General features: G+C 43.7%; 1 protein-coding gene across 1 annotated transcript in view; it reads right to left on the reverse strand.

Moving 5' to 3' along the window:
• Positions 1-19408, reverse strand: part of SH2D4B (SH2 domain containing 4B) — a 196880-nt gene extending 177472 nt beyond the window's left edge. The window contains exons 1-2 of the mRNA XM_004386526.2: positions 19225-19408; positions 18791-18793 (exon numbers count right to left, since the gene is read on the reverse strand). Of these exons, the coding sequence (XP_004386583.1) occupies positions 18791-18793; positions 19225-19408 (187 nt within the window). The remainder of the gene's footprint in view (positions 1-18790; positions 18794-19224) is intronic.
• Positions 19409-20742: the final 1334 nt, after the last annotated feature.

The raw sequence follows: 20742 nt of genomic DNA on the forward strand, positions 1-20742 counted from the left end.
TTTTATATATGTCATCCCATTGCCTTCTTGCCTGCATGGTTTCTGCCAAATAATCTGAGCTTAGTTTTATTGTTTCTCTTCTGTATGTGACTTTTTGTTTTTCTCAAGCTGCTCTCAGGAGTCTTTGTTAGTCTTTGGTTTTAGGGAGTATGATTATGATATGCCTTGGTGATTTTCTCTTGGGGTCTAGCCTATATGGGGTTCGTTGAGCTTCTTGGATGGCCAGCTTTTCATCTTTCATGATATTGGGGAAGTTTTCTGTCAGCAATTCTTCAATGATCCTCTCTGTGTTTTCTGTTTTCTCCTCCTGTTCTGGAATTCCGATTACTCACAAATTTTTGCTTTTGATTGTATCCCACGTAATTTCCAGGGTTTCTTCATTTTTCTTTGTTCTGTTTTCTGATTTTTCCTCAAACATAGCTGTTTACAAGTGTTTGTCTTCAATTTCCCTGATCCTATCTTCCATGGTTTCAAACCTGCTCCTCACCCCATTTCTGAAATCTTGTTCATCTTTTGGATTTCTAATTGCTGTTTTTGTATGATTTCTAGTTGTGAATTTATTTTAGCATTTTGTCCCTGTATTATTTTCTTGAATTCTTTCATTTTTTTGTCTGTATTTTCCATGAATTTTGTCTGCCTTTTCCATGAATTTGCCTATTTTTTCCTTATTTTTGTCTGTTTTTTGCTTTAATTCTTGGATAATTCTGAATATTAGAGATTTGAATTCTCTATCAGTTAGTTCTAGTGTCTTTTCTTCTACTGGAAGGTCATCTGGTGTTTTATTTTGGATGCCTACTGGAACCATCCTGTCCTGTGTTTGTAAATGTTTTGACATTGTCTGCTGCCTTCAGGACATTCAGTGGTTATTTTCCTCATTTATTGATTGTAGATTTGTTTGTTTCATCCTGCTCTTTTGTTTTATCTGGTTAAGTTTGAGCAGGCGAGCTGTGTGTTCTTTGTTGTTTGCTCGTCTGTGGGCACGATACTTTTCACTTCCTTCTCCAATGGGCAGGGTCAGTCATTCAGGTATGGTACAGCAGGGCAAGTCCAGCTGAAGGGGAGTTGCTGGGATAGGTTTTTTGTGGCATGTACCAGGGTTGACAGTGCAGACTGAGAATCAGTGCAGGGCAGGTTCCAGTAGGTGGTGCTTGTGCTGCTTGGGAGTGTGATGTTCAGTGCACAGTGCAGGTAGGCAGGAAGGTGGGGGTAGATTGTGATGGGTGGAGCTAAGATGGGTATGGGAAAGACGAGAGAGAGGAGAGAGGAACAGGAGCCAAAAACATACACGCAAACAAAAAAGAGTGCTAAGCGAGCTTGCTATTGGAGTGGAGAGATGAGAGACTGAGAAATGGGGAAAAACATAAATTAAAAAAAAAAAAGAAAAAGGGTAAAAGAAAAAAATGATTAAATCGAGAAACTAGAAAAGAATAAAGACAAAAAAGGAATGAGAGAAGAAAACTAAACAAAGAAATGAAAAAAAGGAAAAAAACAAAATCAAACAACAACAAAAAAAAAAAACAAGAAAAAAGAAACGCCCCCAGGGATGTCCCTGTTCATCTGAGCAGAGCGAGGGACTATCTTTCAGGCCACGCAGTACTGCCCAGCTAGAAGGGGCTCCCAGGCCAAGAAAAGAAAAAGAAAACAAACAAATCAAAACAGAACAAATCAGAGCAAACAAATAAAAAAGCCCCAGGTGTCCCACCACCGGGGCAGCACGGGCTGGGAAGCAGTTTCACTTGAGTGGTGTTTCGCAGCCTTTCAGGAAGAAGCAAAGATGGCGTACGGAGCCAGGTATTTGGGAGAAAGGAGGGGGAGGTGGTGAGAGGTAAGGAAGAAATCTAAAGTAGCGGAAAAAAGCAACACCATCAGCCAATAAATGGCACTCAGGGAGCTGGCCAGTGCAGGCAGGTGGAATCCAAGTGGCACTGGGGGGAAGCTCGTGCTTCCCAGCCAATAAACTGTGGCTGCAGAAAGCAGAGGAGGCTAAGTGGGGGTGAAGAAGGGTGGGGTGGGGTGGGAAAGCCTATATCATGGGTTACCGGTTGTTCTGTCTCCTGCTGGAAGCTCTGTGAAGCTGCTTTGTAGTACCTCCTATTCCCTAATCTCCGATAGGAGTCCAGATGGTGGATCCGTGCTGCATAGCTGATAGGGGACCTCTGCATGTATCTCTCCTCGTGTTCTGTTCTAGGTCGGTTTCTTATTTCATTCGGTGCTTGGCTGAGTTCTTTATCTCTTCATTTGATGCTTAGTGTTTCAGGATAGACGTGTGACTCTGTTTGACTCAGTTTTTCTGATCTTTGCTGTGGAGGGATGGCGTGGTGCTTCTGACTGTAATGCCATGTTGCCAGGAAGTCCTGTCTTCTTTTTTAATGTAGGCATTTAGTGCTATAAATTGTCCTCCAAGGACTGCCCTCACTGTGTCCCATAAGTGTTGGTATGTTGTGTTTTCCTTTTCATTTAACTCCAGGTATTTTTCTTATTTCTCTCTTGATTTCTTCATTGACCCATTGATTGTTAAGTAATGCATTGTTTAACGTTCATGTATTTGTGTGTTTTCTAGTTTTCCTTCTGCTGTTAATTTCTAATATTATTCCTTGTGGTTGGAGAAGATACTTTCATAATTTCAATTTTTTTTATATTTGTTCAGACTTGTTTTTTGGCCTACCATATGGTCTATCCTGGAGAATGACCCATGCACAGGAGAAAAATGTATACTGTCTTAATCCTGGGTGGAATGTTCTGTATATTTCCCTTAGGACTAATTGGTTTATCGTGTTGTTTAAGTCCTGTATGTCCCTGATTATCTTCTTTTTAGATGTTCTGTCCAGTATTGAAAGTGGTGTATTGAAGTCTCCAATTACTACCACTCCTTTCAGATCTGCATTTATTTTATATATTTTGGGGCACTGATGTTAGGTACATATATATTTATAACTGTTATGTCTTCTTGATGGGCCAACCCTTTTATTATTTGGTAATGTCCTTCCTCATCTCTTATGATAGATTTTTTATTTAAAATCTATTTTGTCTGATACCAGTATGGCCACCCCTGCTCTTATTTGGTTACTAGTTGCATGTAATAGTATTTTCCATCATTTCACTTTCAGTCTGTGTCCTTGGGCCTAAGATGTGTCTTTGTATACAGCATAAGGATGGATCATTCTGCCACTCTCTGCCTTTTGAATGAGGAGTTTAAACCATTTATATTTAAGGTAACTACTGAAAATGAAGGAACTAATTCATTCACTTTGCTAATTGTTTTTTGTGTCTTATATCTTCTTTGTCCCACAATTCCCACATTTTTGTTATTTCTTGTGTTTAATCACTTTTTTATGTTGAGTCTTTTTTATTTTCTTCCCTCTTCCCTTCTGTGCATATTTTTAAAATATCTTCTTATTGGTTACCACAAAAATTACATTTAACTACTTAAATTTACAGCAGCTTATTTTAGCTTGACACCAACATTTAACATACAAAGAACAAGTAACATACAACATTAGCATATTAAATCTCTATTCCTATTTCACTGCTCCCTTCCCCATCTCTGTTGTTTTCTTTGCCAATTACATCATCATACATCCTGTATCCATTAGGTTAAATTTGTACTTATTTCTTACACATTTGATGTTATAGAACTTAACTACTAAATTTACCCACTGGAAATACCATACCATTGGCCCTTTTATTTGCCCATGCCATTACCTTTATTGGAGATTTCTCTTTTTTAAAAAAATTCTTTCCCATATGCAGCTTTGAATATCTATCTAGTGTCTTTCTTTTTTCCATCTGAAGAACTCCCTTTAGTAATTCCTGTAAAGCAGATCTTGTGGTAACCAATTTCCACGAGTTTCATTTATCTGGCAATGTTTTGATTTCACTTTCATTTTGGAAAGACACTCTTGCTGAGTAAAGAATTCTTGGTTGACCATTCTTTTATTTCAGTACTTTATATATATCATTCAATTGCCTCCTGGACTCCAGTGTTTCTGAAATTGGCACTTAGTCTCATTGAGGACCCCTTATATGTTATACTGTGCTATTCTCTTGCTGTGTTCAGAACTTTCTCCTTGTCTTTGGTTTTCAAGAATTTGATTACAATGTGTTTTGGTGTAGACCTCTTTGGATTTATTTTGCTTGGAGTTCACCTAGCTTTCTGAATTGGCAGGTTAAACTCCTTATTCAGGTCTGAAAATTTTTCTTTCATTATATTTTGGAATTTTCCTTCTATCTCTTTCTTTCTCTCCTCCTTCTGGGATCTCCATGATCCTTATGTTAGATTTCTTGATTGTGTCCCACAATTCCATTTGGCTCCTTCACTTTTCTTAATTCTTTTCTCTCGTTTCTCTTGAGACTTAATGATTTCATTTATCAGGTCCTCTAGTTCACTTATTCTGTCTCTGTCTGCTCAAATCTATTGTTGAAGCTCTACCATGCATTGTTTAATTCAGTTAGTTTATTTCTCAATTCCAGTATTTTTATTTGGATCTCTTTTATGCTTTCTATCTCCTTACTGAGTTCCTCATTTTGCTTCCTGATCTCCGTTAGTTTGTTGTCTGTGTGTTCTTTGCATTCTTTCAACATATTTAGCATTGTTGTTTGAAAGTCTTCTATTTTTCTCATTATCATGGCCTCTATAGGACTGATTTCAGCTTCTTCATAATGTTTGGGTTTTTGTTTTGTTTTGTTTTTAATTGGGCCATCTTTTTCTGTGTTCTTCTATGTCTTATAATTTTTTGTTGAACTTGAGGCATTTAAGTATTTTGATGTGGTAATTTTGGGTTTCAGAATCTTCTCTTTCCCCAGGGCCTTTCCCCCCTTTATTTCCTCCTTCTTCCTCTAAATGCTCCTATATTCCACCAGAGGGCGCTCTGTCCCTTTTGTTCTTCCATCGCTAACTCAGTGTTTGAGTCCCTATGGGACAAAGCAGAAAGTACACTTTGCAGGAAACCTTCTTTCCAGATTGTGCTACCTCAAAGCTCTGGGGAGCCAGCCGTTCCGGGGTTATGTGCCCCTACCCCAATTCATTGTCAGGGCCTCAGGCACTTCCTTGATTGATATGATGTTCTGATCTGATTCCACAGGTTTGGGGTATTTTGGAAAGTTTTAAGTCTCTCAGAACCAGCTCAGAGAATTACCCCATTGTTTGTGTTCATTAAATTCCAATGAGTCTCTTTTGTCATGGGGTCAGGAGGCAATGCAAATTTTCCTTCCCCCCTTTTTTTTAGTCTTGTTGGATCGGAAGAGGACTGGTTTCTCCCTGTGGATCCATTTTCCTGGCTATCCCTAGAAAGATATTAATGTTTTAAAGTAGTGGACTATCAGCAAAAGTTAAGTTCCTCTACCACTTTTTTATCCTAGGGAGCCAGTCACTGTTTGTATTTCAACACTCACTGTGTTTGCAGCTAGTTGATTTATATAGGAATTGGGTGAGAAGGGTTCTCCTAAGTAGTAGAGAGAAAGATTTTCCTACCTTGTAGTCTTGCTCTTCCTTATGCCTTCAGGCAGGTGCTTTATTTCCTGGACTGGTTGCTAGAGCTCCGAGTCCATCAATTTCACCGCAGAGTTTGTGCTATTTTGTTTCTTTTTTTCCTTAAATTGTTGTGGAGTAATGGAGATGCTCAACTACCTATGTTGCCATCTTGGAGGAGGAGCCTTAAACAAGCAATTAAAGTAATCATAACCAGTAATGAGACAAACCGTCATCAGGTGCCACCTGATAAAATGCGTTGAGAAGGGTACCTCACCTCTGTAGTGTTTTTTCCATAAAGGCATAGCCTGAATTTAGTCATGAGGAAACATAAGACAAACCCAAATTTAGGAATAGTCTACAAAATATCTGGCCAGTACTCTTAAAATGTCAAAATGATGAAAGACAAAAATTAAGGAATTGCCCCAGATTGGAAGAAACTAAAGGAGGCATTATAACTAAAAGCAATTTTTGATCCTGGATTGGGTCTTGAACTAGAAAAAGAACATATGTGGAAAATTTGGTGAAATTTGAGGTCTGTAGATTAGTTAGTAGTATTGTATCAATGCCTTTTTCATTGTTTTGATGATTGTGCTAAGGTTATTAAGATATTAATATTTGAAGAAGCTTGGAGAAGGGTACACAGGAATTCATTGTACTTTTTGGCCACTTTTTATAAGTCTATAATTATTTCAAAACCAAAAGTTAAAAAATTTTAAGATAACTGACTATGGCAAAAATAGTAACAACATATTATGGAATTTATAACATTTTACAAGTAATATGTAGGATGACAATAGAATAAAAAACAAGAAAGAAGATTCTTACATTGTAAGTGGTATAATATTTAAAGGTATATTGTAATATAAATTGTGTATCGCAAACCCTATAGCAACCACTGAAAAAAATTGTTTTAGAGAGCTGTTACTAATTAGTCAATATTGGAGATAAAATGGAATCATAAAAACACTTAATTAATGCAAAGAAATGCAGCAAAAAAGAGAAAAGGAACAAAGAACAGGTGCGACAAATAGAAACAATAGTAGATTTTAAATCCAACCATACAAATAATTGCATTAAATATAAACGATCTACATAACCCCATTAAGAGCAGAAATTATCAGACTAAATATTCTACTTAAAAAAGAAAAACATTTAAAATATAAAAAGCATAAGTAAATTAAAAGGGAAAGGATGGAAGAAGATATACCATGCAGCTGTTAATCTACAAAAATCGGAAACATAAGGGAAAATCTTATGCATTTCAGTTTGGTAATGAGTTTTTAGATATGAAACCAAAAGCATGCTCCATAAAATAAAAAATGGACAAAGTAGGCTTTATGAAAATGTAAAACTTTTGCCCTGAAAAAGACACCATTCATGGGTTAAAAGACTGATCATGGACTAGGAGAAAATGTTTGCAAATCACGTATACAATAAAGAACTCTATTCAGAATATATAAAGAAATTCCTTAAAATCAACAATAAGAAAACAAGCCGATAAAAAATTTCAGAAAATATCAAAACACACTTTGACAAAGAAACTGTACAAATGGCATATGAGCACATGAAAAGATGTCCAATATCACTAGTCATTAGAGAAATACAAATTCAAACTATTGAATACAATTGAAACCATTGAAATACAAACTGAAATGAGATCTCACAACACACCTATTAAAATCAGGAAAATTTAAAGAAAGAAAGAAAGTTGGAATAGCTAGATAATATCAGAAAAAAAGTAGACTTTGGAAAAAAAGAGTATTATCAAGAATAATGAAAAGCATTACATAATGATAAAAGGATTGATTCATGAAGAAGGTATAACAATCTTAAATGTCTATGCACCTAGAAGCAGAGCTGCAAATTACATGATAGAATTAAAAACAGAAACAGACAAATCGACAATTATAGTTGGAAATTTCAGAAGTTCTCTTTTAATAATTGATAGAATAAGTAGGGGGAAAAATCATTTAAGTTATAGAAGATCTAGACACTATCAACCAATTTAAACTAACTGACATTTATAGAACACTCCACACAACAGCAGAATGCTTTTTTTTTCTTTTCAAGTGTACATGAAACATTCCCCAAAATAGATCATATTTTGGACCAGTAAAAAAAAAAAAGAAAATCTTAACAAACTAAAATGTTTGAAGTCATGCAAAGTATGTTCTCTAACCATAATGAAATTAATCTGGAAATCAATAACAGAAAGATATCCGGAAAATACCCCCCAAATATTCAGAAATTAAACAACACTATTCTAAATAACCCATTGATAAAAGAAGAAATCACAAGGTGAATTAGACTATATGTTAGCTGAATTAAAAAAACACACACAAAAAATTATACAGTGTAGCTGAATCAGTGCTTTGGAAAAAAATTATAGCATTGAATGCTTATATCTGGAAAAAAAAACATTTCAAATCAATGGTCTAAGATTTCACATTAAAAACTAGAAAATAAGAACAAATTAAGTGCAAAAATAAAAGAAGACAGAAGAAAATAATAAAGATAAGAGCAAGAATAAATAAAATAGAAAACAGAGAAACAACAGAAAAAATCAGTGAAACAAAAACCTAGTTCTTTGAAACCATTCGTAAATTTGATAAATTTCTCTCCGTACTGATTAAGATAATAATGCGAAAAGACACAGATTACCAATATCAGGCATGAAAGAGGGAGCATCACTACAAATCCTACAGACAAAGAAATTTTAATAACAACTTCATGCCAATAAATTTAGTAACTTCGATGAAATAGACAAATTCATAAAAATACACAAAATAGCAAAGTTCAGTCAAGAAAATATAGATAGCCTGAATAGCTCTATGTCTACTAAAGAATGTTAATTTATAGTTTAAAACTTGCCCAGAAAGATAGCCTGATCCCAGAACACATTACTGGTGAATTTTCCCAAACCTTTAAGGAAGAAATCAAACCAATTCTACATAAACACTTCCAGAAAATAGAACAAGAGAGAATACATCTCAACTCATTTTTATGAGACCAACATTACCCTGATATTAAACTAAACATATTTCAAGAAAACTACAGATTAATATCCTTCATAAACACAAATGAAAAAATTCTTAATAAAATATTATCAAATCAAATTCAGGAATACATGATCAAATAAGATTTACTCTAGGATTCAAGGTTGATTCAACATTTGACAATCAATCAAAGTAATCCATCATATAAAGGAGTATGATACTGCAGGGAGGGGGGCTTCTGCAACAAGTGCTGAGTTCTCTAAACAGAATTCCTTGGATCTGGAGCTTTCATTCTAAGCTGTGAACTTTAATCTTCAGTTCTGGAAAAACAGAACAAACACTACTAGTCACCCAAGGAATGTGCTTTTACTAATTTTTATCAGGTACTTACAACATACCAGCTTCACTGGGGCCATCTCATTCAATCTTGCCCACAAACCCTGGATATAGGTCCTATCATCATTGCCCCCGGTTGACCTAAGTGGAAACTGAGGCAAAGGGAGGTTGAGTTACTTGCCAAAGTCTCATAATAGGTGGAAGACAGCCACAGTTAGGGAGCAGGCACAGCCACAGCCACAATTGGAGCCCAAGCACTCTGACCATTGTACTAAGTTGCCTCTGGCATAAAGCATGGTGCTGGACATACAGTACATTGTCAATGAGGTCAGGCTCTTCTATTTTATATTCAGACGTGTACTTGCTGTGAGTTGGTGACACACACACAAGGTTAGGTCACACTAAACCATCCTCCCATCACTCCTCCCAACTTTGTGTCTGTATTGGCTCTTCAAATGCCCCCCCACCCCCCCACCCAGCTCAAGGCCACATCTCTTGCTGAAACCTTAACCTCTCTTGTGAGAAGAGCAGGAGACAAATCCAAGAAGCTCTTCCACAAGGGCCAGGCTGGCCATGTGTGTGGGGACATGGTGTGATTATCAGCGGGTGACCCACACTACTCCACATGCAACTCCAAATCTCCATTGAAAACTCCTTCAGTACTGAGACACAGCAGGAGAAAAGTGCCAGGGGGAGATTCAGACTTTGGACTTGCTATCTCAATCGGCTCATCTGTGACATTTGAGGCACAGATTATTCCATTTGTAAAGTGAGGAGATTGCATGTGTCCTGAGGCAATGGTGGTTCAGTGGTAGAACTCTTGCCTTCCATGCAGGAGAGCCGGGCTCAATTCCCAGCCAAAGCACCTCACATGCAGCCACCACCTGTCTGTCTGTGGAGGCTTGTGTGTTGCTGTATTGCTGAACAGGTTTCAGTGGAGTTTCCAGACTAAGACAGAGTAGAAAGGAAGGCCTGGTGATCTACTTCCAAAAAACAACCAGTGAAAACCCTATGGATCACAACAGTCTGACCCAAAACCGATCATGGGGATGGTGCAAGACCAGGCAGGGTTTTGTTCTGTTGTGCATGGGGTCACCATGAGTCGGGGGTTAACTGGAAGGCAGCTAACAACAAGCACGTGTCCTGAGGGCAGGGACAGACCTCCCAAGTCTTTAGCATTTCACACAGAGTCTGGCAGTGTGAGAACCCAAACCTGGTGGCAAGAAAATAAGCACATCAGTGAAACGATACAGTGAAATAAATTATCCTTGAAATCTAAAGTCAGGTAATTTTGAAAGGGCATGGGGAAAATAGATGTGAAAATGGACTCAAATAATTTAGACCCCAAAGTCTGTTTCCAAGTGGGAAAACCAGAAGAAACTTAGCTAATACTTAAAAGTGAGAAAAACCTGGAAAACAGTAATGCTAGCCACTCATGGAAACAGCAGTCTGCTACTTCAGTCCAGCCCTGCTGAGTAGGAGTAAAGACCTGGGGTCAGATTACAGGGAGTCAGAGATAACCAGCTGTGGCTTCTCTCAGAAGAGGTCCTGCTGACTTCTGGGCTGGAATGGGGAGTGGGGGAGGGGAAGAGGTGAGGAAGCAGGGAGGTGGCAGCCATGACCATCCCTGGGGCAAGAAGAGAAAGATGACTCCTGGGCAGCTCCATCCAGCACTCCCTGGCTGAGGCCGTGCAACAGGGCCAGGAGAGGTGCCTCCCTCCACCAAGAGCTGAGAAAAATTCTGTCCTGTTCAGTCCTTGGGCTTTTGGCAGTAGCTGGAGAAGGGGGAGAATAGGAGAAGGAGGGGAACTACCTGGATGTCCCCAGCAGGGTGACCCTCAGAAATGGCCCTTGTTCTCTAAGATTCCCCATGTGCCCAAGTTGTTAGGCAATTTGCAAAAACATTGGAAAGGGCAGGTGCTCTGCCCCAATCTCCCACAGCAGTGCATGACAGTACCTGTTTCCCTGGATCATCGTGAACCTTATTATTATCAAATTTTTTTTATTTGAGGTGAAATTCACTAACATAAAACTAGCCATTTTGAAGTGAACAATTCAGTGGCACTTAGCACACCCGCAGTGTTGTGCAGCCACCAGCTCTATCTAGTTCCACAACATTTTCATCATCCCAGAGGAACCCTGTACCCATTAGGTAGTTGCTTCCCATTTCCCCTTCCCTCAGTCCTTGGCACACACCAATCTGTATTCTGCCTCTATGAATTTACCTATTCTGAATAATTCATATAAATGGAATCATACAGTGTGTGACCTTGTGTATCTGGCTTCTTTCACTTAGCATGTTTTTGAGCTTCATCTATATTGTAGCATGTATCAGCACTTCATTCCTCCTCATGGCTGAATAATATTCCATTGCACGGATGTACCACATTTCTCTTATCCATTAATCTGCTGGTGAACACTTGGGTTGTTTCCACCTTTTGGCACTTGTGAAATAGTGCTGCAATGAACATTGGTGTACACATATTTGAGTCCCTGCTTTTAGTGCTTTTGGGTATATACCTAGGAGCGGAATTGTTAGGTGATATGGTAGTTCCATGTTCAACCTTTTAAGGAACCACCAAACTGTTTTCCACAGGGGCTGCAGCATTTTACATTCCCACCAGCAATGCACAAGGGGTCCAATTCCTTCACATCCTCCTAACACTTGTTACTTTCTGCTTTTTTTTATGATAGCGATTCTGGTGTGTGTGAAGTGGTATCTCATTGGGGTTTTGATTTGCATTTCCCTCCTTGCTAAGGATGTTGAACATCTTTTCACGTGCTTGTTGGCCATTTGTATACATTCTTTGGGCAAATATCTATTCAAGTACTTTGCCCATTTATCAGACTTTTAAAACTCATACAAATCTCACTGTTTTAATTTGCACTGATATAATTTACTAGTGACTTTAAGTCTTTTCACATATTCATTGCATTTTTAAATTTCCCTTCTGTAAATTACTTCTTTATATCTTTTTCCCATTTTTCTATTGGTCTTTTGTTAATTAATTTGGGTAACTTCTTTAATGCTAGTATTTTCACCCATTTATCTCCTGTTTTGTTCTTTTACTTTTAACCTTGGTTTTGTACCTTATATCAAGAAAAAATTATTTTAATTTAGTCATGTTTTTTATATTTCTTTTTTGGGTCATTTTTAAAAAGTCTTCACCATCTCCAATATTCTCTCATATTTTCTTTCATTACTTTTACAATTTTCTTTTGCGTCTGCTTTTTTTTTTTTTCTTTTTGCATTGGCCTTTAATCACTAGAAATGTGTGTTTTTTATTGTGGGAGAAACTATGAGGAGAAAAATGCTGTGTGTTGTCGTGGGGAACAGGGACCTTCAAGCCCAGCAGGGCTGGGGTCAGATTCTAACTCTAGCACCTAGTAGCTTCCCAGAGTAGTTCTCTTGACCTTCCTGAGATTCCATTTGCTTGATTAAAATGGGTATAATACCTTATTTTGCCAATTCTAAGACACACATTTTAACATTTCTGAAAATTAGAATATACTGTCATAGTTTGATTGACAGCTTATTGTTGTCATCAATATCCCTTATAAATATGTTGTTGCTGTCATTGTTAGGTGCCGTCAGCTCAGTTCTGACTCATGGGGACCCTACGTACAGCAGAACGAAACATGCCCAGTCCTGCGCCATCCTCGCAATAGTTGTTATGCTTCAGCCCATTGTTGCGGCCACTGCGTCAATCCATCTCATTGACGGTCTTCCTCATTTTTGCTGACCCTCTACTTTACCAAGCATGATGTCCTTCTCCAGGGACTGATCCTTCCTGATAACGTGTTCAAAGTATGTGAGACATAGTCTTGCCTTTCTTGCCTCTAAGGAGGATCCTGGCTGTACTTCTTCCAAGACAGATTTATTGGTTCTTTTGGCAGTCCATGGTATATTTAATATTCTTCGCCAACAATGTAATTCAAAGGTGTCAATTCTTCCTCAGTCTTCCTTATTCACTGTCTGGCTTTTGCACTCATATGAGGTGATTGAAAACACCATGGCTTGGATCAGGCGCACCTTAGTCTTCAAGGTGACATCTTTGCTTTTTAACACTTTAAAGAAGTCTTTTGCAGCAGATTTGCCCAATGCAATATGTCATTTGATTTCTGGACCACTGCTTCCATAGGTGTTGATTGTGGATCCAAGTAAAATGAAATCCTTGACAACTTCAATCTTTTTTCCGTTTAACATGATGTTGCTTATAGGTCCAGTGGTGAGGATTTTTGTTTCCTTTATGTTGAGGTGTAATCCATACTGAAGGCTGTAGTCTTTGATCTTCATAAGTAAGTGCTTCAAGTCCTCTTCACTTTCAACAAGCAAGGTTGTCTCACCTGCATAATGCAGGTTTGAAATGTGAATTACAATCATAGTTATAATTATAATGTATGTATTCCCTCAGCAAGATGGATTGACACAGTGGCTGCAACAATGGGCTCAAGCATAACAATGATTGTGAGGATGGTGCAGGACCAGGCAGTGTCTCGTTCTGTTGTACATAGGGTCACTATGAGTCGGAACTAACTTGACGGCACCTAACAACGTTCCCTTTACCAAGTACCTATTAAGCACTGAGGAGAGGAAGAGGAGCGGAGGCATCTGAGGTGCCTGCGGTGCATGCCCACGCAGCTCTGGTGCTGTGGGGCCAGGGGTGTATGTAAGCAATCTTGTCCCCAAGTGGAAGCAGAAAGACGGAGGTTGGCCAGGTGATAACACAGCTGGTCCCATAACCTAGGACCAGTGTCAGAGTATTCATGAAGGGGATGCACCAACTCCAAAGGGATCTGCACCAGAATCAGGGTGTGGGAGTCAGGAAAGGAAGGGGACACACATTACCGAGCTCTTACAGGCCTCGCATGGTGGTGGAAGCTCCCCCACTTGTTACCCGGCATGGTGGAATAGACCAGGTCACCTGGATTTTCATCCTGGTTACCCTGGGGTGACCTTGAAAAGTTACTCATGCAATGGGAACGACAGCCCTTTTCCCAGCCGTTGTTGAGAGGATGAACAAGCTTCCTCAACAAGTGGGGAAGCTTCCACCACCACGTGAGGCTGACATGTGGCTGGGTGGGTCCCCAGGAAACAGTGAGAAGGACCGGGTCACACAGCTCACATGAGAGCATGGGCCGGGCCCGCCTGAGCACCAAGTCTGAGTCGGACACACAGCAGGAAGGACTGAAAGCTGAGACCCAGAGGGGAGGTTGGAGTATGTGACTCCCTCCATCCTGGTCACTGCTGGTCTGCAAGCTGGGCTGGCTGAGTGGTGGGGAGAGTGGGCCTCGGGGTAGGAGCTGCTCTTCACCCCCTGTGGGCTGCAGCAGGCCAGTGAGCAGCACATGAGGGGCTGGGGGATTCTGATCTGGGCTGCTGCGTGGGGAAGGAACACAAAGGGCAACAAGCCACCTCACTAAAGAGCGCAGGAGAGAGCAGGAAGGGGGGTGAGGAAAGGTATCTGGTTCCAGGCACAGGACATCCAGATGGATAAGGAGGTGGCCATGGAGGAACCAACTGAACGCCGCCAGAAACCATCAGTCGTACCAGAACCAACAGGCCCAGGCAGGAAAGCTTTCTGGATCAGGGTGGCGGTGTGAGCACAAGTGTCCCCCATCCTGCGTCCCCAAGCAACACCCAGCCCAGCCCCCTAAACTGCAGCAAGCACAGAAGGGACCTGGGATTAAAGGCTGCAACTCCTAATATGGGGTGTGGTTCTCACAGTGGCGGATGGGAGCTGGGGGGCAGAGCGTGCAAAGGCCATGATGATGTGGGGGACTTGAAGGAAATCTGCAGGAGCACCGTGTTAAAACATGCCCTCCCAGAGCCTCATTACAGCACAGCTTCCCACAGGACAGCAACTTCTGTCAGACACACGACAAACAAAAACACCACGGTGGGTGAGGAAAGCTTCCTGGTCTGGGCGCCGGTGTCTTCAGCCACTGGGCAGACTATCGGAAGATGCTCACCAAAGTGTGAAGTGAAAACAAAACAGAAATGCCTGCCGGCTGTCTCTTCCTTCTTTCACGGGACGCCTTTGAGCTTCTACCTCAGAATCCCACACCAGTGCAAACCCCTAGAATGGCTCACATCATCAGTGTTTACTTCCACCCTCTCCAGGCACAGACTGAGCCGAGAGGCTGTTGGTTGGGACTCAGCACACCTTGCCTTGCCCTATCTTGCCATGGGGAGTATTCCCTGAGCCCTGGGGACAGTGAGGCCAGGCCTGCTAGGATAGGATGGGAGGGGAGGCCTGGAGCACAAGCAGAACTAGGGACAGTGGACATGAGGAGACAACATCATTCCAGGCTGGACCAGAACCAAAAAACCAAACCCACTGCCGTCGGGTCAATTCCGACTCACAGAGACCCTGTAGGACAGTAGAACTGCCCCATAAGGTTTCCAAGGAGCAGCTGGTGGATTCAAACTGCCGACCTTTTGGTTCGCAGCCGAGCTCTTAACCACTGCGCCACCAGGGCTCCAGGACCAAACAAAGTCACAATCAGTGATCCCAGGGGCTGGCACACACAGGGTGGAGCAGATGTTTTCTTCAGCACAAAGCAGAGGAGAGAGGCAGGAACTGGGGAGAGAGATGGCCAGAGAAAAGAGCCGCCAATGGAGCCTGTCCCCACATACTCCTGCACCAAGCCCTGCTCCATGGCCCTCGAGCTGGCTGTGTCCCCTGCAGTCTGTCTCCTCGCTGTCTCCAGGGCCAAAGCTCCATTCAGCTTGCCAAAGTCAGCCTTAGGAATGCCAGACAAGTGAATGAATAAACAGATCATCTGGTTAATCAAAGTCCCAAGTTCAGAAGTTTGTTGTTGTTGGTTGCTGTCCTGTTGGCCTCTGACTCATGGCAACCCCATCCATGATGAAATGAATCCCTGCCTGGCCCTGCACCAGTCCATTGTTGGTTTTGGATTGGACTGTTGTGATCCACAGGGTTTTCAATGGCTGATTTTCAGAAGTGGATCACCAGGCCTTTCTTCCTCCTCCATCTTAGTCTGGAAGCTCCAGTGAAACCTGTTCAGCATCATAGCAACACACAAGCCTCCAGTGACAGACAGGTGGTGGCTGCACATGAAGCAAATCAGGAATCAAACCTGAGTCTCCCTCATGGGAAGAGAGAATTCTATCACAGAACCACCGCTGTCCCTAAGTTCAGAAGTGACTGAGTGGAAAACATTGGCCACTGCGCCCGGGTCAGTATTTAGTGTCTGGGTGACCGTGGATGTCACGTCACTTCTCCACACCTCAGCTTCCTCATATGAAATGGGGCCACAGGGGCTTGCCTGCCACCTCTCAGCTCTATAGGGAGCATGAAGTACAGGGCAGGTTCCCAGTAAATGTGAGGCTCACAGACAAGGTGCAGGCTGCCGAGAACCTTCGTGACCTGGAAAAATGGTGGCACAGGGACGTTTGACCTCCTTTAACTTCACAAGGGGGAAGGAAAATCAAGATCAACAGCCCAAGGCTGATTCCTATGAAGCAGAGGTCAGACATACCTCCTGTCCCCAACCATTTTACCTATTCTGACACCAGCCATCCCTCCCACGGCACTCTCTACTCCTCTGCTGGATTCAATAATTCATGCAATGGCCACATAGAATTCACAGATCATACTCACAGACATGAGATTTACTAGAGAAGTAACAGGTTACAATTCAGGATCAGGAATGACTCAGGCTACAGTTTTTTGGTCAGCACAGCTTCTCAGCAGTGTCTGCAGGCAGGCCTCTCCCTGGCCCTCCACCTCTTGGCCCTCAGCCCTCTGGGGCCTTTTGGGCTGGCCTGGCTTCTGCCCTGCTCGGGCAAGTGCTACAAAGCTCTTTAGCTCTGGCAGTAAGTGCCCAGGGGCACTTCTTTCTGCCAATAAGCCTCGGCCTAAAGGTGCTCAGCTCCCTTGCTATGTGCATCAGCAAGTCTAGCTCTGCCAACAAGTGCCTGGAAGCAGCCCACTCCACCAGGAAGTCTCCTGCCCGAAGGTGCTCAGCTCTCTCGCTTTGTGGGTCTGCACACCCACTGTAACCACCTTGTCCCATGGGCTGGGAAGCTTACTGTGTCTTCTCACGCTGGTCTCCTGGTTCTGTGATTTCTCTGCTGCCACTTCTCACCATCTTGCACTGTCTCTGGTGTTACAGATCTCTCTCTCTGTCTCTTGGGTCTAGGAGGTTCTCAGTGCTGGGACCCTTGGTCCAAAGGACACTCTGCTACCATTTCTTCTTCTTGATAGTAGGGAGGTCCTCCCTTTCCACCTCTGGGATGGCTCATTTTAAGCCTATTGGGATGACAATCCCCTTGTTAGGGTTCCATACACCTTATTTGCATGGTCCCATCCCCACAAGGGTGCCAGGTGTCTTATTTGTATTATTAGCAAGCTATCCAATCCCCTTGGTGGGCCATAAGCACCTTATTTGTATAGTCCCACCTAATCTTTTTGTGGGAGTTATATGATCATGGCTAGAAAGGCCAAATAAAAGCAATCCATCACACTGCATGACCCCAGCACAAGAAGCAGGCACTGGGCCAGGGTCACTCCCCGCACCAGGAAACCTTCTCCCCTGTGCCCTTCCCAGAGCTGAGATCTGAGCAGGACCCTGACCTGGGCTATGCTTATTCCTCAGCACATTTTCTTCCCTTTTCCATTCCTTATAAATCAGAAAATTAACTAACCAGAAAAGAGCCTTCTGCAACCAAAATCCAAATGCGTTTAAGGCATAATTTATACAAGAAAACGTGGAAGTCAATGTGTGACAGATTGCCGTATAAATATGTTTGCAGTTACAATTTTAGGCACCTGTCCTCCTCCCAGGATGGCTTCGTGCAGATGACGAGGTCTGGGCTCAGGCCAGGCGGGCTGGAAAGGAAGCTTTTCAACAGTGAGTGATGCTGTTGCCACACTGCCGCACGGGAAGGACACAGCCGGAGGGCCCAGTCCGGCATCTGCCTCCCCTCTGGCAGGACTTAGCACTCTGTGCCTGCTCCGGGCTAGGCCCCAAGGACAGGAGACAGAGTGGGGTGTGGTCTCCCCATACAGCAGTTGGAGTCCATCGGGAGGGCCAGGTAAGCAGATGGACAATGACAGTGTGGCAAGGGCTGGACAGGATGGTCCTGCTGCCATGCGGCTGCAGAGGAGCAAGTGCTTGCTTGTGCCAGGGGATCCCCCAAAAGACTCCAGGGGCGGGGGCCGGTCCTGGAGGAGTTTGTCGGGCAGATGGAGGCAGGAGGACATTCTAGCAAGGAAGTCTGCAGGTGCACCAGAGGAGAGAGGGAGCAGGTCCCGATGGGCGCGTGTGTGGCTGTGGCATGCAGCCAGCACTGCCCAGTCAGGAGCCTGGAGTGGACAGCAACAATCAGGTCCCTCATGGGCCTGTGTCTAGCCAAGAAAAAGGGCTTTATCTTCGACTGAAAACTCAACAGATTCAATCAGCACCTCATGCTGGTGAAAGGATGGGGGCCCACAGGGGGTTTGTTGTGGGGAGCGAGCAAGAAAGAAGGTGAGTGATCTTCACACACCATTAAGCGCAAGCATCCATGTGCATACCAAACCCAGCAAGATCTTTTTTTCTTGTTTCTTTTTAAACATTATTTTATTTTGGGTGAAAATATGCACAGCAAAACCCGCTCCCATTCAACAGTTTCTAAACATAATGATCAATGATCTTGGTTACATTCTGCACATTGGGTCAACATTCTCCTTATTTCTGTTCTAGCTGTTTCACTTCCATTTACTCAATCTCCCTGCCCCACAACCTTCTCATCTATGCTTTAAAATAGCTGTTCACCCTTTGGTCTTGTATAGATAATTGTTTTTGTTTTTTTAAAGAAACGCAATACTCAAGTGGGACAATCTTTAGTCTTTGGGCTAAACTGTTACCTAGTTTAAAGAGGACTTCGGACTACAGTTTCAATGCAAGCTTTGAAGAGCAACTCAGGGCCGTAGCCTTGGTCGCTCCTTGTGCAGGACGTTCCCTAACACCATCTCACCAGCTGCCCCGTGGCCACTCCAGGCACACCCCACACCATCCTCCACGGTGCACAAGCCTTGTCCAGCTGAAAACAGAGAACCACTGTGCCATGCACAAATGCAGGGCTGCAGGGAAGAGGGCAGAAGCTACCTGTCTGCATGGCCCCTGGCCCTCGGCCTGGAACCACGCGTGCGGGGGTCAAGAACACACCCTCGTTACTCCCCATGTGGTCGCCACTGTGTTCTGGGCTTGCCGCCCCCCCCCCCCCCCACACACAAGACAAAGCAAGTCCCTGCTCCCCAACCCCATCAGGGGCCCTGGTAGCACCCTCTGCAGGCTTGGTTCTAGTCAACACAAAGGAGCTCAGCCCATGGAACTGGATGCTACCAGGACCAGGGTTCCAAACCCAGTGTTTCTCACATCGCCAACTTACCCACCTCCCAGGCCACCTACCTCGCTTGGTCTTGGGGGGCATGTGGCCTTCTGCCTGGGCCAGGGCCTCCTGGGCCTCGTGCTCCCTCCAGCGCCTCAGCTGCTCCTCCCGCAGTTTGTAGAAAAGGATGTGCTTCTGCACATCGCTAAGCTCAGCCAGCAGCTCAGGGTCAATGTATGCGTCATGCAGGATTTGCTGCAGCATGGTGCCGCCGGACACCCACGCCAAGGAACAGCTGGCTGGGGCGCCACCCTCACTCCAGGGCCACTTCCAACGTCCCCTCTCTGCGCAGCATAGTCGCTCAGCCTCAGCTCCCCGCCAGCCACACAATCAGCTCCTCTGCCCACGGCAGTGACAGGGGCCAGGCAGCAGGCAGCAGGCACCAGACAGGTAGCTGGGACCCTGTGGGGGCAGCAGGCACCAGGAGTAACCTAGCCCATCTGACAGGTCATCAGCACCTGAGTCCTGGCCCCACCCATGACTCTGGAAGAACGGGGTGTGCCAGAGCCTTCAGCCCAGCAGGTTCCATGCCCTAGCCTGCCTGCCTGGGCCCACAGGTGTCGAATGATCTGTTAGTGGAAGGTAATGATGACACCAGCTGTATCAATGTCACTGCCCTGGCCAGCCAGGAACCGATCGCTCCTCTGCAGATAAGAGGAGGAGGAGGAGGCTTTGCCTACTAATTCCACGTCTTTTGAGCAACTTTCAAACAGAGGCCAGAGGAGCCAGCCAGCTGCTCTGCGCTCCCCGCTCCTGGCTCCACCTGCCCCCACTGCCAACCTTGGTCTTTTCCAGGATGGTTCACATGCCCAGAGGTGCTGCTCTCAGCACTCTGCCTGTGAGGAGGAAAGACCTTTCTCCCACCTGCTACAGCCAAGGACGGAAACAACATGGAATCAGTGGGGACCGCTGCAGTGGTCTTTATCATGTAATTCAGGGCCGTGATGGAGACAGATCCCTTTCCATATAATGAGGTTCTCAAGATGTGCACGTGCCGGCAGATTAACCCTCCAGGGAAGGGTCCACTTTGGTGGTTGTTGCTGATCTTGTAGTTGGAGATGTCTGGAGTTCACCAGAAGAAAGAACGCAACTCCCTCTTTTGGGGGCCCCGAGTCAGATGCACCCTTTTGCTTGGCATGGACTCCCTCCTCTTTGCTGAGTGAGGACGGGGAGGAGTCACTGTTGCTCTCCCTGGATGCATGCCCGGAGCTACTCGCGGCTGCGCTTTTATTTGGACAAGGAAATTGGGGTTCAGAGAGGGTAAGTGACTTGTCCATGGCTACCCAGTCAGTAAGTCACCACATTGTAAGTCCACCCAGTCTTCACATTTGAAATCCCATTGGCAGCCATGAATCTATGGATGGGTTGAAAATGTAACCCAGTCAGGGGATTAAAACCAACCAACCAAACAGCAATTGGCACTGTGCTTGGGTCGGTTGATGACCTTCTTCCCTCCCAGTGAAGGAGGATTCGCGGTTCTAAGGAGCTTTAAGCGCACAAGGTCAGAAAGAGGTGTGGAGGGTCAGGCTGCCCTCCCC

The sequence above is a fragment of the Trichechus manatus genome, unplaced genomic scaffold, assembly GCF_000243295.1.
Source record: "Trichechus manatus latirostris isolate Lorelei unplaced genomic scaffold, TriManLat1.0 scaffold00166, whole genome shotgun sequence".
Lineage (NCBI taxonomy): Eukaryota > Metazoa > Chordata > Mammalia > Sirenia > Trichechidae > Trichechus > Trichechus manatus.